Raw genomic sequence first — 23,910 nt, forward strand, 5'->3', positions numbered from 1 at the left:
GGATCGCTGCACGTTGGCCCAACAATTTTGGGAAGGAGCAGTTCCTGTGGGTATTTCACATTTGCTGGTGAAAATGGTTGTTTCATCTGAGCTACTTCAGTGCCTGACTCCTGAGCAGGACAAGGAAAGAGCCTCTCAAATGCCTTTGTGCCACCTTAACCATCAAAAATACTCTTCCTAAAGGGCAAGACCCTGTCCCTGCAGTTACACTAACAAAACTCCTTCTCTGCTCTTTCCAAACCCACATCAAGTACCACATTGCTCACTGGGGTCTGGTAAAGTCACCGGGTGTCTTCCTACAGACACTGAGTGGTATGGACCCTCAGGAAGGGACCATATGGTTCCTCCTCAGTCTTTTAAAGCAGGAGCCTTAAGGAACAGAGCCTATTAAAACATTTATGCTGTCTTGTGAGACCTGTCATTCATGCAGGAGCTGGTGTGACACTAAGCCTGAGACACCACCTCAGAGGCCCTTGGCCAGCACCAGCCTTGCCAGCAGGGACCTAGGGGCTACATCCACTGGGATAAGAGACCCTGCAGCAGGGTCACTGCAGGGAGATGGATGTGCACCACACCCCTGCCAAACCGCACTGGAAAAGCACAGCAAGGCCCCAGCCACATCCTCTGGCGTGATGGGCAATAACAGTGCTCGGGAGGCTCCACCCTTAAGCTGGTTGAGAACTGGAGCTGTGAATAAACTAATATTTCCACTCATACCACGTAGATGAAAGTTATTATTACAGGGAGGGTGGCCATGCAATAACGCGGTGCCACAGCGTGTGCTCTTACAGGAGCATTGCAAATTGAGGGGTAGGGATGCAAACGTGGCTTCACAAGGTCACAAAACGAGCACACACTAATGAAAGCCATAGAGCCAGTCCCTAGATCCCTCTGCTGATCACATGTAGCATGAAAATACACCTACCTTGCTATCCAGGGCCAGAAAAATCTTCCTGTTCAGTTATTTTAATTGAAAGCAAATTCTAAACTTCTGCCACAAAAGAGGCAAAACTTTCCAGTGGAAGACCTTGATTAAGTCAGCTGCCAGTTTACACATGCCCCATATTCTAGGAGGTGAAATTCAGCAGTCAGATCGGCAGGGACAGTGCTCCACAGAGCAGCTGGGGTATTTGGAAGGCACCAATTAACACAGAAATTAAACAAAGAAACAATATGGTAGCAAACAAACTAGGCAAGGCTGGAACTCACCAGCTAGGGTTTCAGAGAGTTGTAGTAAGAAATTAACTCCCCAGTGCTTCACAAAACAGAGCACTGTTCTTGTTTCCTAAATCAAAGTGCTCTCTTGGAGTCCTCCAGGTGAAACTGCTGACTGGTTTTAAGCTGAATTTTCACTAGATGACAGCAGGTACAGAAGAAGCTGCTGAACAACAACCAGACCAAAACTGGCTGGCTTCTGAGTCAAGAAGCTCATCACAGACCAAGCAAGACACCATCTCAAACCATAGACATAATCCTCTGGTTCCAGACACATCTCTTCAATATATCTTACTTTTAAGTGTTATTAAGGCAATCTCTGGTAGGGATTTTCTCTCTGCCTGCTCTGATCCCTGATAAAGCTATTGCTGCTTCAAAGGCTCACAATCATGTTTCTGTGCTTCAGGAGAAGGGATATGGGCACATATTGGGGCTCTGACCCTTTGCACCAACCTGTGCCATCTTCAAAGCCAGACCTGCACCCCTTGTCCTGCAGTGCAATAACCCACCCGGGACTTGTGCCCACAGGTATTGATTGGATCTGACTAGAATGGAGATGATTTTCCCATAGCAGCAGAGCACAGCGCTGTGCTTTGTGTCTGCAGCTGGAAAGGTGTTGATAACACCCCAGTGTTTTGGTGCTCCAGAAGCAGTGCTCACAAAGCCTCACAGCTGTCCAACATTGCCATCACCACCACCAGAAGGCTGGAGTGGGCAAAACCTTGGGAGAGGACATAGCCAGGACAGCTGACCCAAACTGACCAAAGGGATATTCCAAACTGCATAACATCAACTCAGCAGTCAGAGCTGAGAGAAAGGAGAAAGGAGGAGCATTCATTATTTATAACACTTGTCTTCCAGAGTAACCATTACACATAATGAAGCTCCACTTCCAAGGAAGCAGCCAGACACGGCCGGCTGATGGGAAGTAGAGAATAAATCTTTCATTTTCCTTTGCTTCCACTTGTGACCTTTGCTTTCACTTTATCAAACTGCCTTTATCTTGACCCACAAGTTGTTTTTTCCCATCTTATTTCCCCCCTGCCTGTCCTGCTGAGAAGGAGAGTGATACAGCAGCTTTATGGGCTCCTGCTGTCCAGCCAAGGTCAGCCCACCCCATGACACTGCCTGATGGAGCAGCCTTTGGGTCAGGTCTGTGGCCGGGCCACCCAGCAGCACCTCCTAACTCTGACCACGAAGCCACCCCTACTGCTCCAGCCTCCCTGCTGATGCGCGCAGGGTAACCCCCCTGTGGCAGGCAGGGGACACCATGGTCCATGTGGCACATGGGCTGCACCAACATGAGCCAGTGTTGGTCCCTTGGCCTCCTAGGGACAGCAAAGCTCACTCCCACTGCTCCAGCCCGGCTGCACGGCTCGGAGCGCTCACACCAGCACTTATCACAGCTCAGCCGAGACACGGGAACAGGGAAATGATTTTATAATTACTTATCTGATAACCAGCCTCCTTCACAGCCAGCTCCTCTGTGTGGGAGCACGTCAGCTGCTCCCAGCTCAGGCCACTCAATGCAAACTACGCTCAAGTGTGACTTGGCACCAGCAGTGCCTGCTGCTGCCAGAAGACAGTGGAGGACAGTGAAAAATTCCTCTCAGTTCCTCCATGTGCAAGAAAATGCAATGTTCAGGATGCAAGAGGACAGAGCTGCTGCCCTGCACCTCAGGATGCTGAGCAGCCCCAGCTTTCCCTGGCTGCCTTCTCTGAGTTCAGCAAGGTGTTTAAGTGTGATCAAAGGAGGAAACAGCACTGTCAGAAGTCAACAGCTTTGCCCACTGCAGAATAAAAAGCCTCTTTCAGAGATTAATGCTCTGAGCAATTACTCACCCCATGAAAGAAAAAGTGTCTTCAGCCAAGGTGACACCAGGACCCTAGGACCATGCACACTTTTGTTTCCCTTTCACAGTTAATATGGGCTTCTCATTTCCCAGGAAGAAGAAAAAAAAAGGTGGACTGGAAACTAATGTTTTGCTATTTTTTTATTTTTAAAGAGGATCACTTGGCCAGCAGCATGAAAACATGAAAACAACCCCAACTTTATTGCTAAAATAAAGAAAAAACACTAACATGAATAGGCACAGAAATCTGAATTAGGAATGTGAACTGGTAATTACCCTTTTGGGCCCTGATTAATTGCATTTGAAGCCACAGAGACACTGAGCCGCCAAACGGGACTGGCTGCAAACAAAATCCACCCCACAAACAAACCTGTCTTTCTCTCCCTGTGCCACCACACAGGAATGGCAGCTCCCCAAATGCTGTCTGCCTTTGTGTCCTGGTGTGCAGTGCTATTCAGGTCTGGATGGAGTTACAAAGTCACACTATTGGGCACCTCAGGTAACCCCTCTGAGGTGGTCCAGCCTGCAGACTTGTGGTCTCCCAGTAGAAGGTCAAGAATGGACAGATGCCATCTCCTCCAGCTCTAGATGGAGGATCACTATCTATGTGTTCAGCTCAGTTTAAGAATGCAGCTCCAGTAGTGGTTATTACACACTAAAAAGGGATGGAGGATTTAATCCACTTTGTTGCAGCAGTGTAGGAGTGCTGCATTTGGTTGGGAAAAAGGTCTCTGTAACCCAGCTCCCTCTCTACAAGACTGGACAGTAGAAGACAGGCAAGAACAGGGTACATGTAATGGGATCCTTCTCCTGATACACTCTTTCTGTTCCTGCACAGCAGAGCTCAGACATTTTGGGAATTAGAAAAGAACTTTTAGCAACCAATGTTGGCTTCATCCTACACAAACTGCCCAAGTGCATTTTTGAACCTACAGATTTTGTGGTCCCTGTAGAGTCCTCTGGAAATGAATTTCATAATTTAATCACACAGCTTGTGATTTCATACTTCCTTTTGCTCACTTTAAGCTTGCTTTTCAGATTTCAAAGGCTGCACCTGGTTTTTGCATTCTGAGAAATAAAATTAATCATGTTTTCCTCATTCCCAAATTTTTGGTGATTTCACAAACTTCTGCTCTATCCCAACCATCACATTGTTCAAGACTGAAGACTTTTAGTCTATTTACTCCTATTCTACAAAAGCCAATTCCCCTCTGTAATCACCTCTGTCATTCTTCTCAGCACCTTACTTTATTATGTACATTTTCTGAGAGGCAACACAGACCTGCATACAGTACTCACAACGTGGGGAAATCTTGGATTTTCACAGCTGAAGCTCTGGGTTTTGTTCCCCATTCTTTGCCTAATTCTTTTTAACACCACCTTTGGCTTTCTGACTGCTGCTGACTGTTGAGCTGCAGTTTTCAGGGAAACACCCTCAGAGCTACAGAAATCTCCTTCCTAGATTGAAATGGTTCTTCTCTCCCCACCTTTGTGCTTACCACCACCAAACTGCCTTCTTACCACGGATATTATGAGATCCTCCCCCACTGTTTTCCAGTCAGATCCAAATTTGAGTATCCTAAGTGAATTTCATGACCAGCCAAGTTAGTTATGTCACTAGCACCTCCTAAACCAAATCATTCAAGAATCCCTGCCAGTAAGTCCATGTATCTTTTCAGATAGGAAGTTTTTAAGTCCTCGTCCTCAGAGGATGCATTGTTTTAAAATGTAGGTTCGTTGACACCAATTAGCTTTCAATCCCGTATTTTAAAAACTCTTCTGTAACATTCTTATTTCAAATGTCAGAAACCAAGGATTGTTGTTAATGTCCACAATGGCAAAGCATTAAATGAAGGCTCCAAACTGGCAGAAAATAACCTTACAGCATATATCAGTCATACATCAAATAACAAGAAAGGCTGTTAATATAATTATCTTCTTATTGCTATTTTGGGAGGCATGGTGGGTTTTGATGGATCTGGAAGTAATAGGATCTCTTAAGCCATAATTTACAAGCACTTCTGTCTTGAACAATTTTCCACATGGGAAATTAATCACATTCTGCCTAATGGGAGGAAAAATATCCCTTTGCAGTTTGAATTGGATTTGCCATGGTCAATTGGATGTGGGCTTCTTCTTTATCCCTACTTACAATCTGAGGTTTAGTGTTACCATCTAAGATTCACTGTGCTAGATTCCACAGAGGAAGGCATTTCACTGGTGGGTGATACTTGTATGCAATTCCCACGATGAAATAAATATACCATCATGGCACAGCCACAGAATGAGATTGTGGCAGGAGTCAGGAATTGTACATAATTGTTGCAGAAACTACATCCCTGTAAATTTCAGTGGCAGCTGCTATAGTCCACATATACTTTGGTGTAAGTTCTGTGAAAAGTAAGTAATTGGATTTAGGAAGCAGGCAGCACATATCCCTACTCCAGCCAACACAGATCAGCTGGACCCAGGTCAGGTGAAATGGCTCATCTGCCTCTCAGAACTGCTCTCAGACACTCAGCTCAAGCCACCATGAACCTACATTCTTACTTGAATGTGTAAAAAACAAGTTTCCAAGTCACACAACTTCCAAAAGAGTCATGTTCTCAGATGTGTACCTGTATCTCAGGTACAACAGGAGTGAATTTAGCTGAGGCAATGGTTGCATATGTGAAATCACAACACCAGGAGCTCCATTTGGTACAGAAGTGCAAGACCTCTCAGCAGAGTCACTGCAAAGGGTCACACCACTCAGCAGAGCCCATCCAAAGCCAACCCTGGGCACGGGTGCTGGGAGGTGACATCAAATGCTGCAAGACACTAAATGCTGGTGCAGTGCTGCAGCTCTGAATGACCCAGGACAAGGTGTCGACGGCAGCTCAAGCACTCACAGGTCTCATGTACCATGTAGACATTTACTCCTGCAGGTAAACTGCAAGACACCCCAAGGAACTGAAGGTTCCTCATGTGCCAGGCTAAGGACTTGTCTGGAAGCTGGCTGTTCTTTGTACCTCCACTAGCAGTCAAGAATGAGCTGTCCAGAAACTGGGGCTGGCCTTCCCTAAAGCCTTTACTGAAATAATTTGTCAAACTTCAGGTTTAGATTTTAATCCCTCCCTGTCTCATCATCAAAAACCCATTGTGCAGAGCAGATGTCCTGGTGCCGATTCATCTCCACTTCTTGGAAAATCCCAACTTGTTTATGGTTCCAGTGGAAAAGGGGTGAGAAAGAGAGACTCGGAAAAGGTGACAGAAAATAAACCAGGAAACTAACACATCAGCTGGCACTGAGATAAAGAAGGTGTTTCCAGGTAGCAGGAAAAGATCCATGTCTATGAAATCCTTTGACTTTGCCATTAAGAAGCAGAACACAGAGTTACTCAATATTTCTTTAAGGCTGAAAGACTAAAGGAAAACAGGATGGCTTAAAGTAGAAAAGGAGTAATCGTATGACTGGAAACTATGAGTGCCCCTAGCCAAGCACCCAAAGGAACTGAGTAATGTTCATTAGTCAGTGACTTTATTGGTACTTGGGACTTTCAACTTCTCAGCAAGATTTAGACCAAGGAGATATTCTGGGGCATGCTACTCTATTTATGTTTGAATGGAATTCAGTCTCACCCCGCATAATATTTTTCCATGCTGATTTAGGCAGAACCAGCCCTCACTTTTTCCCTGTGCAGGGTAAGAGGGGGTCTCCTTCTTGGCATCAACAGGTGGAAATGCCACTTCCCAACCAGCAGGGTGAGGGCAAAGGAGATAGCTGAAGAGGAGTGGTTCTCTTGCAAAGAACGAGAAGGTATTTTCCAAAGTATTTATTCCCAGAGCAGAAATCCCCAGTCCCAGACACAGTACAAACACAAGACAGTCCCTGAGATCAACTTGTTCACAACCAAAATGCCACTGTGGCTTTTGAACAAGTTAATAAATAGCAGGGAAGTGCCAAGCACCTGAATTAACACTGGGTACCTGTGTAAAACAAAGTCATATGACAAAATTACCTGACTGTGAGAAATACAGAGCATCAAAGGCTGCCTGCTCAGCAGCTTGGTGATGTTATACCTGCCACAGCAATGATGGGCCAGACACGACTGCTACTAAGATCCTGTGAATGCAGGGATGGGTATGGAAAGAGAAGGAAAGTGGGACCAGTGGAGACCAGCAGAGAAATTTCTCAAGTACCCAAAAGCCTACAGGATGCAGCAGAACCTTCCACTGCAGTCATCTGCAAGATAGACAAAAGAGTATTTCCTGCTGAGTTACATAAAACCATGAGGCTGCAAATGGATTTGAAAGATTGGGCTTTTTCCTTTAGACACACAAGAAGGAGGAAATAAACTATTTCTTGCAACTGCTACAATGACTTCTCTGTGACAGAAGGCTTTCTGAATGCAGTATTCATACAGGTACACTTGAAAGCGCACAGGCAGCTGAGGGACTGGTGTTGTGGTGACACAAATTACACTGGTGCCACTTACAAATCAGAGTGGTGCTATCCAGAAATCATGAAGTTTTGATTAAAAACCAGAAGCAGCTTAGGAAAAAAACTACATTTTGACAAGTTTCTATTACAGGGTAGACTAAAATCCCTCTTTCTGAGGCTGAGATCTTACATCCACAAACTAGCCTTACAACCCCTTCACATCCAGTTGCCACACACTCTGAATTAATCTTCATGACAATCTTTTCAGCGTGTAGCTCCAAAGAACCAAATCACAGAAACACAGCATGAGAGCTCAAGAGACCAGCAAATCCATTACCCTGATTCATGGTACAACAGCTCTACCTATGGCACCACTGGGGAAGTCTGTTTAACCTGGAGCTACAGATCTCCAAAGTGGAGAGTCCTCACTTCCTGAGTCCAGCTAAAATCACCTCTCCAGTGCACCACAACAAGAAAGGAGGATGCACATTTAGGACTTGAAGAAAACTTTAGGTCATACTTACCACCTTAGTTTTTTATGCTTTTTATCCAGAAAAAGTACCAGATGGATCTTTTTCACAGGTGTTTGTCTTGTTCAGGAGGCAGGTTTTTAAGACTTTTCTCTGGATGACTGTTTTCCACATTGCTTATTTTAGGTCATATTTTATAAATTTTTGTTCATGTGCCAGGAGGGAAAGTCAGGTGCATTTCAGATACTGCACTAGAGATTAATTTAATAACTATTACTTGAAAAAGAGGGCACTAACGTGAACTTTTTGGAAATACAAAAACAAAGAATTTAACAACTTTCTGATAACTTCAGGACATAGAGAGTATTTTATTTTTAATGACAAGCAGATCAGTCTCCTGCAGTCAGATCTTGAGACAGCTCAGCTCCCTGGGAGTGATTCAGGAGGGTCACTTCTGAGTCAGCTCAACCAGGCAGATTGCTTTAGATCATCTTATAATCCCCAGAAACCTGCATCAGTAACGAACCACAGCATAAACCCAGAGCCCCCAACAAACCCCAGGCATTGCAAATGGGGAAAAGGAAAAAAAAATTCTTGGCCTTTTCCAGACATTGCAATAGGGAAACACTGTGGAAAGGGAAGCAGGTATTTCCAAATGGAAAAGCCATTAATGAGAACAGTCTGGCCCTGGGACTCGTAGGGAGCAGAACCAAAGTGAGTGAGTGACATCGGAGCCAGCATCTCTGCTGTGAGGGAGAAACCAGCCGGGCTGTGCCACGAGAGCAGAAACACAGGGAGCATCAGTGAGCCCCTGGCACAGACCAGAAACACAGGGAGCATCAGTGAGCCCCTGGCACAGACCAGAAACACAGGGAGCATCAGCGAGCCCCTGGGGACAGCAAACCATTCCAGGCCACAGAGGACAGCAAAAAGAAAAAAAAAGAGATGAGTGGGAAGGGACAGCCTGACAGTCCCTTCATTATGTGCTGGCACTGAGATGGACCCAAAGGACTCCAGAAAGGGACACAAACACCCACGGTGGCTGCTCTGCAGCAGCACAAGAACCTGTGTGCGGCTCACGGGGCTGAGGAAGCCAAGAGAAGCTGAGTCCTTGTGCCGGAAACAAGCTACGTGCAAGGACAGAAGCAAGAGACAGAAGTTAATGAGACTGAAGAGGATTATCCCCTCTCCCCAAGGGTCCACGGGTAAATACAGGTTTTCCTGCAAGCATACTGCCACTTGGGGTGATAGCTTTCCTTCCATTGTATTACAATAGCTAAGCAATTTGAAACAGAAGTCAAATTTCCAAACACATGCACAAACATACACCAGGAACTCATTGACACTTCAGAAAACAGGAGTCAGGGTCAGATGACACTTGGGTTCTTCTGAAAATTTCCTGCTGGAGCCTTTCACACTGTAAAATTACCCTGCAATAATTTGAACACTCCAGGCGGAAAAGCCAGCTGCTGCCCTCAGTCAGCCTGAGACCTGCTCTAGCGATCTTCCACTTGCTCACCCAAAACAATCCTGTTCTTGGGGAGGATGATTTCACTGCCTTCCCCAAGATACAGAAAAAGACCAGTTTGTGACTCCCATATGCCAATGGGAGGTTCCCTGCCTGCACCAGCCTTTGCTGGCGTGATGCTCTGTTTCATGGGCCTGAGAGCATTGCTTTAAAGGAGGACAGAAGGGGAATGAGATACTGTAAATCACTTGGGAAGGGAAGTGCTTGGCTCTCCAGACACCCACAGTCCTATATCCATACTCTTCTAGTGGTACCAATGTCAAGAGAAACTGTGCCTTTGGCAGCCCAACCTAAAATAGACTCCTGTGGGAAACATCTGGATACTGCCAGGGTGAGGGATGGGGCTCCCACCACCTCCACCCCTTCAAAATCCTACTGCAAAATCACAGGTCACTGAATGCCCCACTGCTCTAATGCCCAAATCCTTACTCCCTCCTTGCACTCACCCCCCTCCCACCCTCTGAGGCTGCAGCAGTGAACCCTTCTCTCTTTGTTACACCAGTGCACACAGCAGCAGCCAAGAAACAGTTTTTCCTTTGCAAAGGAATCGATTCACCATAATGCAGTAATTTCACTCTCTGGTAATTAAAAAGCTTAAGCGCCAACTCACACTTCCAAGCATTTGCTCAGATGGGAGAAAAAATAACAAAAACACTCAGAGGCATCAGCAGAACCACCCCTGTGAAAGGCCTAATTCCCTACATTGCTTTAATTAAAAGTGGATGAATAGCAATCTCTCAGCCCAGAGACCTTTAAGAGAAATAAAGTCAAACTATAGGCTTATGAAAATAAAACAGGAGGATGGAAACAAACACAAAAATCCTGCCAGTTTTAGGGCTTACAAGAGGATTATAACATCTGGACTCTCTTTTCAAGGAGAGGTGAACCAAGAAATGGATGGTGTAGACAGGACACAACCACCCTTGAAGTGAGTATCGTGCATAGGGAGCTGTTGATGGGAGAGGAGGAGCAGAAAGCTACAGAGAGGCAACAGCCTTGCCCACACATTTCTGTCTTCAACGCTGCCTGGAGAAACACTCCTATCTTCTGACACCACAGAAAAAAGGATCTGGTTTAATTGCAAAAAAACAAAAGTGGGCCCAGGGGAGAGCATCCAAATAGATGATGAGTACAGTCGACCTCCAGTGAAGCAGAGAACAAGTTGTGAGGAATAACCTAACCCATAAAAGCTAAGTATTTATCATCACTCTCACAGCAAGAGACCACCCTGCTCCAGAGGACCTCTGCAAACAGATGTGAGCAAGGAAGCTTTAACACAGCAACACCACCAGTCAGGGCATAGGTAACTGCACAAGGACTCTACTGCTGCAGTATTTGAGTGCTATACAATGTTTTATGCATTTATTCTTCTATTACACTGGGAAACACAGCAATTCTAGTTTGTCTCTCCTCTTCCCCAGCACAATATATGCAGAGAGTCTGGGGGTAGATTTGAACCCCATTTACTCTACCTGAGCCCCCAGATTTTCCATTTCCTATTTGTAAAGAACTTATGGAAGCATGGAAAGCTAGTGACACATCTTGGGCAGAATTAGTAACTAAACATGGGCTTAACTGGTGATTCCCAAGATTCCAAGAGGGACAGAGAGAAATTGAAACCAAGCCCCCAGAGTGGCTCCAGCCCTGCTCCCCTGGTCCCACGTGCACAGGTAAGGCTGCATGGTAATGGGTGCAGGATGTCACCTCGGGCTTTGCTGCAGCAGTGTCCACACACACATGCACACAATGAAACAAACTCAACTGCTTTTCCACTTGGGCCAGAGAAAATTAAAACCTTCTGAAAGCTGCTTTGTCTTAGAAAGGAAGCAAGTTTACTTTGCTTAGCTTTATTACAACTTAGCCTTTTTATCAGTTTGATTTCATTCTTAAGTCATTTTAAACCCTAGTATCGTATAATCTGGCAGCTACAGTGATGGGTTTTACACAGAAAAACACAGGGAAAAGGTTTTCAAAAGCACTCAGACCCGCTGTGACTGCTCTTCCTGAAGTCAATAGTAAATCCAATGATACCACTGGGAGCAGAGGTCAAGGCTGAGCAGGCTTGACACTACAGAAACTTATGGGTGGGATTTTCAATCTCTTCAAAACCCATTACTAATAACACAGTATATTAAAAGTAAAGAGCTAAGTTGTGACCCTGAAAATATTTACATATGTGCCTAGCTCACAGATTGTAAGTAATTATGGGAGGCCTGATTTCTCTCACTTTCTTTAATGAAAGCCAGGAATAAGGGCCCAGATGCGTGGAAAACCTTGGCTCACGGAGAGGGTCAGTTACAATGATTTGGTGGAATTACTCATGCTCTGCAGAGACTTTGAGCACAGGCATGCACACAGCAAGACTTCTTAGAAACACCACGATCTTCCTAAACCCTCAGCCACACACTGACATGCAAACACACCAAATGTGAGATGGGACTTTTTGGGCTGTGATGGCAGTGGATAACAGCACTAAAATCCACTATCTTCTAATTGATTGTAGCAAAACTTGGACCAGAAAATGAAGGCTAGTCAAGAAAACCTGGAGGGGTGTGTGTTTTATTATTTGTGCAGATCTGACATTGTGACATGAACTAACTTAACTTCAAAGGATGAAACATCATTATTACAAAGCATTGCATTGAGTATAACCATTTCCAGGCTATTATGCAAGCCCAACTGAAATAATATTATGAGTACAGGATTATTCTTGTTCTCTATTAATCCAAGAGGAAGAGTGGTGTGACTTATTTTCTCATCCTGACAAATCATCTCAAGACACTGCTGAATCAGACATGTTTGCAGCTTAAGAGGAAATAAGTAAAAATGTTCAGCTTCTATTACTAAGTTTGAGGATTCATTTACAGGAATGTAAAACTAAACCTCATTTAAATCCCCTCATTGTTCACCATATAAATCCTTAGGTTGTGTAGTTACACTGGAATGAGAGGAAAAAAAAAATATTTAGAGGAGGTGACCTTCCCAGCTATTGGTTTCCAGGCAGTTTCACTCCCAGGTTCCTGCACAATACAGCAGTCTTCCCTGCAAGCCTTTCAGGGGAAATGCTTCACTTGCATAAAGGCTGCAACTGTTCCCACTGAACTGAAGCCGTAAAACCATTGCAGTTGAACCAAAACCTGATAACAGCTTAATGGCATAAAGCAATATTTGGACTAAATTGAGCCTGATCATATCACTCTAAAGTTCTTTTCCAAGTTAAAAGGTTTTTATTTATAGTTTTTACTTACACCCAAGAGACTTTGACATATTTCAACTAACCTGCCTTCCTTGTCTTCTTAACCTTGGTCCCTTTCCAAGAGAAAAGATGTCATCTGACCACGAACAGGGTTTGATTTCCAGCAGCAGAATTAACCCACAACAAATCCCCTGTGTTTATTCACCGAGTGACGGCGCATGTTCTGGGGAGTGAGCTTAGCCACTATTTCCTTGATGAAAGGGGTGGAGGGCAACAGGCTGGAGGGCAACATCAACCACTTCCAGGAAACAAATCTTTGAATCCCACCTCTTCCAACTCTCCTGGTTTCACAGACAGCTCTGAGAGCAGAATCCAGCAAGACTCACCAGTGGACGGGTGTCACTCCTACTGGGACTCACTGAATCTCCTCACACACATCACCCCATGCTGTCAGTCACCTCAGGCTGCTGCACTGCAGAAACATGCCTTAGACTATGCAATCCTGGCTATAAACACAAACTGGACAAAGCAAAGCACACCAGAGTCTTCCCTTGACCTGCTGGGTACACACAGGAGGGACTTCAGAAATGCCTGAGTGGTCAGATACCACTGCAGCCACCACCACAGCCAAGGGAGGCTAATGCAATGACAACTCAGCAGTATCTACAGACCAAAGAGAGGCAATTCACCCTCTCTTTGACAGGAATGGAAAAAACAACATTTTTGTCTAGGGTTAGTGAAAGAAATTGACAACAAGTATTACAGCAGGTTGAACAATGCCATGACCACAAGAAAAGCCTTTTCCTGTCTCTGAGTCTTTTTTTTGACTTGTGTCCAAGGGTTTTCTTAATCAGATCTAGTGATGTCCCTCTTCTGCTCACAACATAGTTCATATCTGCTTCAGACCTGGCTGGTGGTGGGCATGTGATGGCATCACACAAGATGCTGCAGTCCCCAGATCCTGGACACCTCAACTGCCTGCAGCAGCATTACCCTGCCTTCCTTTCTCAAACACCCTTTCCATGGCTGCTCTGCTCTCTGGGAAGGACCAGGGGTGCCAGTTACCTCAGCAGCAGGGCTATCTCACTACCTTGGCTTTGTTAGACCAAGAAATGGGAAAGGTGGCCCAGGCAAGTGATTCAAGCAAGCTCTTAGTGGTCCAGCAGCACATCCCTGGCAGTGGGAGGCTGCAGGGAGCAGGTGGGTCAAGCAGGGCAGTATCACACTCCAGCAGAGCAGCTTTTGCTTGGCAGACAGTGTCCTCCTTCCAGCTGCAGGCAGCCCACTGGTGGCTCCCCCAGCGCCTGTCACCAGGTGCCAGACCCAGCAGCAAGCAACCCCTTCTTGTCCCAGCCCCTGGAAGACGGTGGCTGGGGCATTGTGCATGAGTAAATATTTACATAGCCAGGGCCTTCCTTCCCCTGCCCTGTATTTTCTCCCCTTCTTAAAATGTCAGAGATCAGCTGTTTCCATAATTGTGCAGGAAATGAGTTCCCTGCTGGCTGGCAGCTTAACACTCATATGTGCTGGGTCTACTGTAGCTGCACCACTCACCTCTGCTGCTGGCCCCTGCATCCACCCAGAATCTTCAGAGGATACGGCCAGAGGGGAAATGGGACAGTCAGGGACGTGGCCACAGAGCTGCCTGTGACTGAGGCAGCCCCCACAGGAGCTTAGAGGAACCCCTATTCCCTGGTCCACGGGTTAGATCAGGATCCCAGGAGACCTGACACTCTGTTTATGCCGCTTCAGAGCAAACATCCAAAGCAGACTAACAGAGTTTCCTGCCTGCACACAGCGGCAAGCGCACTCAGGAAATTCAGGCACATTTCAAGCTTGCGACTCCTTCTTTGTTCTTTGGACAAAGCCTCGTTCACTGGAGATGTTGCTAAAAGGATTATTATCTATAGGAGACTTCTTTTCCCAAGAGGAAATCTGCTAAACACACAAATCTGCATTTGCTGTGTTTTGTGGGAGGCGGGATTAATACAGGAACATTCTTCCTTCTGCTCTCCAACTCTAACAACTTAAATAGACCAGCCATGACGCCACTGCCCACTGGGAATAGGCCCAAATGCCTTTCTCCTGCACTCCAGCCTGATGGCTTTACTCCTTGCCTGAGACAACACCAAACTACCCAGCATTTGGTGAGAAGAGTTGGAAGAATTTGGTGGGAATCACATCTAACAATGCACTCGGTGAAAAAGTGAAGTGTGTCCACCAGCCCAAACACCAGTCAAATCCCATCATGGGCAAACCAGATTGTAGATGTTTTGTTTATTCCAGGTCAGCCCTGTGCTGTTCAGAGCTCTGAATACAAGAAGCACCCTGCAAGCCTGAACTTGCCAATACTTAGGATGTAAAAGCAGAAGGAATGTAACTTTCTGCTCTTTATTTAGAGGTGGCAAAACCCTGATAGAAAACGACATGGCGCAAGTGCTCAACTTCAGAGCCACGGAAATTTGAGGGCAAACATTAATTACCTCAATACTGCCTACAAGCCTGGGGCCTGTATTAGCACCTCTCTGAATGGAAGAAGCTCAAGAGGATTGAATTTCTCACTTCTAGGACTTTCCTCTTCTACCTACCCCTGGTTTCCTCTTTCTTATTCCCACGTTATTTCCTTCTCTCTACTTCAGCTTTCCCTTTAAATTGGACTAAACTCTAAAAAAGAAACCCCACAGGGGAGTAGACATGGCCATGGGTTATTTCATTATAGTGAAAATAGATTAACTTTGGCAAATCCCTGCCTGCAGTATCCCCTCACTCTGCTCCTGAGTATAAAGATCCCCTTATGAGTCACGACAGTGTTCATGAGAGCCTGGAAAAGCTGCATTGTGGAGCAGGGAGGTCTGCAAACACACCACACCAGAGAACATCAACACCTAAAAAGCTCAACAGATAGAGAAAATAAAGTAGGAGGAATCCAGCAGCAAATTCCCAGGTTCATTGTTTCTAATCTACAGGAAAAAAAATAATCACAACCTATTTTAAGCATGTGAGTATATAAATAAATCAGCTGGCCCAGCCAAAAGGCAAAGTGGGCTGAAAACAGATTCAAGCACAGGTCTAGACTATTACTTAACTCTGAATCTCAGCTGGGCTCTTCTCTCCTGTATTGCCTAGGCAACTTAAATTTGAACACAACAAAGACAAGATTAGGTAGATAAGTAATATCCAGAGGGAATATCTAGAGCCTGTGGGCTCCAAAGCCATCTGAGTCCCTGGCAAGCTTGACTACTGTGTTAAAAAGCACTTTCATTGTATGGGCCATTTGTTGATGGATTGTGGGAAAAAGTCAGATTTCAGACCAGAGAGGAAGACAAGCAAGCCCTTATATAAAGTCACCCTCTCCCCAGTCTGTGGGTTGAATGCAGAATGCTCTCAGACTTGCTACATACCACCCACTTTAGATTACAGACTTGCAGAGTTATTTTTAAAAAGTAATTATAGTAGTAGAGGGCACTCTCATATGGAATGGCTGCCTGAGGAAACGACGAGCCCAATGCAGGTCAAACTGCTTTTCAAGTCTATAATCGTGTTTATTTATTGCCTTTTAAAACAAGAATCAAAATCCAACTAATTTCTGAGGAAAAACGTCTGTATATTTCCCCCAGGAGTCCAGGCAGCTAGACTATACTGAAAACCTTCCCTGGCCTTTCAGTCTAGCATCCAGAGCTACAAAATAAAAATAAATAACCCCCATTAGCTCTGGCTTCAAGGAAACCCAGACCCAAATCCCTTTTCATTCTTTGTGTTCCCTAGAAACCGTGGCTTGATCATTACAAAATCCTCATCATGAGATTCAAGTAGTCTAATGAGAGGCACATCATGATTTGCATATGCTGATTTGTGCCCAGAGGTAGGTTTTGGTTGAGCAAAACACGAGCTCTTAACCTGTGTGAGAAGAGTGGGTTTATACAAGCCCCAGAAAAAGGTTCAGTAGCTTTTTCCTATTCCAGTCCTCCTTTCAGCTGTCAGCTGGTGGATTTTGGATCTGTACGCTGAGAAAGGACTCAGGAGAGACTGAGGCAAGAGGACTGGGTGCTTGGGCAGATACCAGCATTATTTCTCCCCACTTTTTCTTCCTTTTGTAATGGAATCAGACCCTCGATTCATGCCCTATTAATGCCCAAAGACCTTCAGAAGGCCCAGCCTGTGAATCAGCATGCAAAGCCAGCAGCCCCCTGCACTCCAGTCCAGGGGACTCCTTACAGCTCCCACCTCAGTGGGCAGCTCTGCTTTTCCACAGCTTTTTCAATAGGCAGCAGCCTTAGGGCATCCTATGACCTCACACTTGACGCCTTGTCTTCCAACCAGAAAACACTTAAACCCTAAAAATATCTCCACAGAGCCTACAGAAAAGAATAGGCCTGTTCCCCCCAAACCATCAATCCTGTGGAGGAACAGCCGCTTCCTCCCGGCAGCCCCCGCTCTCCCTTCAAGCCCGGAGCCGACAGGAAATCCATTCTCCTCTTGTGAGAGACAGGAGATGGATTTTCCACAATAGCTCTCCTAGCAAGGCAGAAAATAGAAAGACACAATAGAAACTGTGAACTCAAACAATAGGAGCTGCTGAAGGGCAGCTCACCAGAAGCTCAGCATCACCCAAGTCCTAAATAAGCTGGAGTGGAAAGAAGCCAAGGACCTGTTAGCTGTCTTCCTAACACAATATCCAGGCTCAAACACAAGTTGGTTTTAAACCTGGAAGCACTCTCCCCTTTCAGAGAACAGGCAGGAAAATGTAAAATACATGCATTAAAATGAAATTGCACTGCATTATGGAATGGCCCCCTAAAAGATTTCCGTAGCTCTTCAAGCCCCCAGCATCTCATGCCATGGTGCCATGGGTCACCTCTCCTCAGAGATGGGGACAGGGGACTGCAATGTTCACTTACTGCAGGTGGTGGAAGGGGACGGGGGCAGAGCCCCTCTTTCTTCAGGGAGTTTGTTGCCTCAGAAAAGCACAGCAGAACATCTTGGTTATTGATGTTACACAGGTAAGGCTCAGCAAACCAGACATCTGAGACTCTGTAGTGTGTGTGTGTCTATGCCTATCATGCCTGTAAGACTACCCCTACATATTAATGGAACACTGTTTCAAATAACTTAATTCATATTTTAATCTAAAACATAAGATGTGCATTGATAAAGAGAATTTTATCTGATCTCTCTTGGGTTTTTTAATCTTTATGCAACTTTTTGACTGGTTTTGAACTGCTGCAATCTTGTTCATTTCTGAGTAGGTCAGAGATAAAATTCTGAGGAATTCAAAATTACTCAAAAAAAAGTTTAAATAACTTCTTAATAACTTGCTGCCCTTGGTCAGACTGATGAAGGACAGAATAATCAAAAATTAAAAACAAATCTGAAATCTGCACATAAAATACAGCTAAGAATTAGGACAGCGAACGTATTTCCTTTTAAATGCTCTGCTACCAACCATTTCTCCAAGGGATAAAATGGCCTGCAATAAAAATACCTCTAAATTTCAAAGGCTCCTCCTTGGTCAGTGTGTGCCTTACAGTATCATCCCACTGCCTCCCAAGGTGGGCAGAATAAATGTTGAAAGCACTTTCCATGCACTGTACCCTGCTGAAATGCAGCACCTTGGACAAAATCACACGTGGCCAAATCCTAATTTCGCTGGTGCTGGTCCCGATTGACACAGGCAGAACATGAATGGCTGGATCCGAGGGTCCCTGCGGTGCTGGCTGTGTGAGGATGAGCCCATCGCCTCTGCTCCAGCACACGATCTCTGAACAAAATCCTGCTTCTCCTCCAGCCCGGAGCAAAACAAAAGGCGAAAAGCTGGAATATACACAGGTGAGAGGCAAAAACCCAAACAAACCAACCCTGCTGTCATCACCGTGGACAAAATTCTGCTGTTGCAAACCTGCCGAAGCCCTTTTCCGCAGCTGCGTCTTACCCAAAAGACAGCACTGGAAAGGGGAGGGGAAAAATCCAAACCCAACACCTCAGACCGAAACCAAGCAGCAGACACAAGCACCTGGGATGCAGTTCATCGGCGGATCTCCTTCCCCACTGCAGCAGGAGCGGCAGGAGCGGAGGTGAGGAAGGTCCCAGCCGGCATTGGCGAGAGGCTGTTCCCCATGCTCCCGCAGGTGCCAGGGGGAGGCTCCCGGCGGCACCCCCAGGTATCTGGGCGGCGCTGCCACGGCCGCCCGCGCCCTCTGCGAGCCAACCTCTCCCTGCCCGCAGCCTTCTGACTCACACGCGGCCCTGCCCTCGCTCCTCCGGCTCACCTGTGCTGCAGGAACAGCCTCCAGCAAACCCGGCTGCGAGACACCGGGGCTCCTCTGGGGAGCCTGGCCCAGAGGTGAGGCAGCCAGGCAAGGCTTCCAGGCAGGCGTCAGCTCGGCCCGCTCCCACCCTCTGCTCCCGGCAGGAGCAGAAAACAGGGCTGAACTCGCACCACCAGCAGGGAGGGATCTCTGCCGCTCTGTATGTGCTGCCTGTCCATGAAACGCCCCAGCAGGCACATAGTGTGTGCTCCCATTACCCACAGAGGAAAATGTCCCACAGATCTCTCTGAGATGGTGCCAGAGCGTTTCTCTTCTCAGGGGTAAAGCAGGTCAGCAGGACACAGCGAGGTGACAACAGCTGGGTGACATCTCATCCCTCATGCTGGCATCTCTCCAGTGCCCTGGGACACGGCCACCAAGCTACACTGGCAGCATACACCCCAAAATGGACAATTTCCTCTCTCCTCGCCCTAGTCAAGGGGGGAGGAAAACCTGAGAGGGGAAAAAAAAGGAAGAGAGAAGGTGCCTCTCTGGTAGAAGCTCCAAGCACTGGAGGCAGGGACTGGAACCTTGTTTCTCCAGCTGCTTGGCCAAACTGGTAGGGCAGCCTGCAGTGATGATCCTGCTCCCCTGGGATAGGACTCAGCTTCCCAAGAGTTAGGAAAACCAGGCACACAAAGCAGTCTCCTCAAACAGGATGTCTCCCTCTCCAGGCAGCATGGAAGTTGCAGAGCAGACTCTCATTGAGGATTTTCTCCTTCCGGCACATCCTATGCAAAAACCTCCTGATTCTTCAGTGGGGGTCAAAAGTGGTTTGAATCCAGCAGGGATCAAGCTGGAATCTGTGTGGGAAGTGCAAGGGGTTCCCATCATCAATGGCCAGCCCTCCATGCCATGGCAAGCCCAAGCCTCTCTCCAAGGCAGGGATCTGCAGCCAGCAGGGCACAATGATTTCATGCCATGCAGAGTGTTTTCCCCAGGGCTGCACTTTGGAAGATGCAGTGGAGCAAGAAGAGCTGACATCCCTCCAGCTTTGTCTCCAGATGGCTTCCCCACTTAGTGCCAAGAGAAATTAAAAACAATGCAAGCCCTGGAGTCTTGGGTCAACCACTGCAAAACTGTAAATCCCAGAGTTGCATCGCCCTGTCTCTGCCATTTCATTTGCCATTTCATGTGGTCTCCAGAAACTCAGGAGATGAGTCTTCTTCCAGCTAAAATTCCTTCATTAATTACCTCAAATCCCTGGAAAAGGTAGCCCAAATCCATATCCCCTTTTCTCTGCTGACACAGATGTAAAAGTACCTGAGGGAGGGAGGGAGAAAAACTATTCATTCACACTCCAAAGATCATTCTTCAGATATGCAGCAGGAGAGGTGATGGAGAAATCAGTGTATTGCAAATGGGCTCAACCAACAGCATCACTGATACATGCAAACAGCACTTGCCATCCATGCCTTCTTAGAGCAACAAACTGTTTTTGCTCTAGAGAGGGATTTTGTAGCAAATCTTATTCTGACTCTTCCACAGTCTCCCTCCAAAGAAAAAAATTCCTACCACCAGCTACAAAAATGCTCTCTGGCCAATCCACAGAGTTTCTAATGCAGTTTTCTTTTGCACAACTCCTCCCAATGCAGGATTTTCCAACATTAAAAAGGAAAATCAGAGAGAAGAATGGAAAAACTCATAGGAAGAAGATAAAATGAGGAAAGGAGACAAAAATATAACTTTTGCACTCAAAGTATGGTTAAAAAAATCACAAAAAAACTGAAGACAAGGAAGTCACTCTTGAAAAGTAAAACAAAACTACAAAATTGTCCACAGGACATTTTCTGCAGGACTACCTGGCACTGTATATAATTTCCTTGCACCTCCTCATGGTACTGAAAGTCCTGTTTGTGTAAAGGAGAAGTGAGGGTAAATATATTTGAAGAATGAAATTGATGAAAATAAGATGAAGGCTGGAGGAAAGAAGACCTGCACTTTCCTGCTGCTGAACTTAGTCTCTCCTTTGGGGGCAAGGCTCTGAACCCCATTACATTTTACTTGGTTTTACAGGTAAAAGGTCTCCAGCACAGTCAAGCTCTAATTATTATTTAATGAGAGCACCAACAAACAGGAGTTGCAGGATGGAATATGCCAACTTCCTAAGCCAGAGCTGATGAGGGGATTTGTCCTACCCTGCAAGTGGCACAGCAAAGCCTGGGCACTCAGAACACATGCAGAGCCACTCCAGCTTGGCTGGATCAGGCCCACAATAAGCAAGCAGGACCATAACATCTTCATAAAGCAGGATTTAAGTACAAACATCTGCCTTTCCATTTTTTAATTAAGGGAGTTTATAGCTAGATATTCGTTTCCGTAATGCACAGCTCCAGCTGCAGAAATGCCATGCGTATTCTAATTTTGGCAGCCAGTTTATTTAACAGAGTTTGACATTGTTTGACATTTAGCTGAGTCACCTTGTTCCTGGGTAAAGCAACAAGGGCTGTTCAGCAGTTCAACAAGAAAGAGGCAGAGATTCAATATCAAAAGTAGAACATATATCACAGAAATTTTAAATTAAATACAGCTGAGGTCTATGCTGTTCTGGCAGCTTCTCTCTTTGGGACACTAAGTCAACCCAAATGTTTTCCAGATATAACTCTTCCCCTCAAGGGCATGTGGCACTACCATCTCCCTCATGTTCCTGGAGGGTGGGAAGGGTAGGAAGTGTTGTAATGGGCATATGGGGTTTATCTCACCCTCTGCAAATACCACCCACACATATATCAGGACATCCAAACACTCTGATCTGCACAAAGGCTGAGGAGCAGCCACCTGCAGTCAACCAACATTTTTCTAGGAAAAAATAAAACAGGCCAGTGACAGTCAACACAGGAAGAACAAATGCTACCTGCAGACAGGATTCTCCTATAGCACCTCACGTGAAGCCATCTGCACTCCTGTACAGTGCTTTCAAGGACCTCAGAATGCTTTCCAGTGAGAAAAGCAGGCCAGCAGTATCCATTCTTATCACTGAGAGGTTTCATAAGGTGATTTGGCTATGAGTTTGTTGGTGGTACAGCTACAAAGAGAACCCACTCTTAGACTTTTCTCCTCACCACCTTCCTCTGGCTACAGAGTCTGGATGCAGCACAGAACACTGCAGAGAGCAAACCCCGAGCCTGGAACTGCCTGCCACAAGGAAGGAGGAGGAGGCTGCCAAGACACTGCCAGGCCTTGCTGCCCTGCTGTGGCTCTGATGCTGGTGTTGTGTATTTGTGCTGCTGGTTATTAATTCCCTACTCCCCAATAACCTTGGAGATGTGCTCACCACACATCTGGAGCAGCTGCTTTGCCTGCAAAGAGCGTTAGGGACTGCAGCATGCTCCTGGTGAGGACAAAGCCCTCCCATCCCAGCTTCTCTTCACAGACCTTAAGGGAAGAGCTGGGATCTCCTTTTTATAGAGAGAGACAGAAGAGACCTTTTAACAGGCTGAAAATACTTCACTTATCCTGGCAGGCAGTGCAGTGAGCCAAGCTTAGAGCCAGCAGCCAGAATTATGCAGGCAGACAATAGGGAGCTGGCCATGCCTGCACTGGAAGAAGCTATGTAGAAGTGTGTGCTGTTACCCTCAGGACAGCATATCCATCATGTTCACACACTCTACAGAAGGTGTCAGAGGGTCAGTGGCTCAGCATTGCAGAAATCCCTACTTGCATTTAACCTTCCTTCAGTTTCCTTTCTATTACAGGGACAACTCCAGTTTTTCATTCCTTATTGTACAGTAACAGTGTCTGCAGAGCTACAGCACCCAGAAATGACAAAGACTGACTGTGGTCCCCAGTGGTCTCCCAAATGGTGGCTGGAGCTCAGGCTGCCTGGCTGCAGCCCAAAGACACAGCCCCTCAAATCCCTTTGTGTAACAGGGCACGAGCCAACCTGAATCTCAACAGCTGAGGAAAGGTCCCCTGAGAGCCCTAAACACCATGCCAGCTATTTTAGGAGGAGGTGCAGGTCTGGTATCACAGGGCTGTGTGGATGAGCTCCCAGGGAAAAGGCATTTATAAGAATGGTCACAAAAAGTACCAGAGACAGTAGCCAGGGAACTGCAGTCTCCAGCTGTTCTCAGCCATCTTATTTAGGGCTTTCCCCACAGCATTACCTGGTAGAAAAGGAATGATTCTTTGCTTGGGATCCTTCTGGCCTCCTTCAATAGGGAACTTGTCCAGAAGCTGCATCTGCAAAGGAAGCACAACAAACATCTTAGGGGGAAACATGGACCATTTGCATAGGGATCAAGGGACCTCTTGGTTTGTGTGTGGTTTAAGACAGAAGCAACTGCAGGAATTACTTTGTCTTGTTGGAGGGGAGCCTGTACTTTAAAAGGTATGATACAGTTCACTCCAAGAAAGGGAGGGCAAGTTTCTGGCAGCACAAAGGAGCTGGGATTGGGCCCAGGCAGACAGCTGAGCCTGGCCTTGCTGTCATTCTAAAATTAGGCTCCCAGTTTTTGCTACACACACGCCTTGTCTCTAATACACAGCCTGGCTAAGTGCTGGTGCAGCAACAGGTTTTACCTGTCCATCTGAAAGACCACTCTCCTAGCTAAAAACGCTGTTCAAACAACCAGATTAAAGCACATCTAATAAAACACCTGCTCTGCTTTTATGGCAGTGCCAGAAAGACCCACTGCCTTTGTCCAGTAAGAAAGAACTCCTGTTCTCCCAGGGAGACAGAGATGGGGTTTTGGGGAGTATCTTCCACTTCAGTCCCTACATAGAGGACAGCAGGCAAGGAGGCCTCAGAGAAGAAAGCATCCCACAGAACGCCAGCACCATAAATGGCCTGAAAGCACAGCCCAAGGTGGGTGTGCTCCCAGCCCAGTAGCCTTTAGCACATGGTTTCCTAGCCTAGGAAAGCTGCATGCTGCTCTGACATTCCTAGCTCTATGATGTATCCTCGGATGATGAGCCCTG

General features: G+C 46.3%; 1 protein-coding gene across 4 annotated transcripts in view; it reads right to left on the minus strand.

The window, feature by feature from the left end:
* Window positions 1-23,910, minus strand: part of SH3PXD2A (SH3 and PX domains 2A) — a 235,349-nt gene that overhangs the window by 144,741 nt on the left and 66,698 nt on the right. For all 4 annotated transcript variants that reach the window (XM_074545171.1, XM_074545172.1, XM_074545170.1 and 1 more), the window contains exon 3: window positions 23,097-23,172. In XM_074545171.1, coding sequence (XP_074401272.1) covers window positions 23,097-23,172 — 76 coding nt within the window. The remainder of the gene's footprint in view (window positions 1-23,096; window positions 23,173-23,910) is intronic.

Source organism: Zonotrichia albicollis, chromosome 7 (genome assembly GCF_047830755.1).
Source record: "Zonotrichia albicollis isolate bZonAlb1 chromosome 7, bZonAlb1.hap1, whole genome shotgun sequence".
NCBI lineage: Eukaryota > Metazoa > Chordata > Aves > Passeriformes > Passerellidae > Zonotrichia > Zonotrichia albicollis.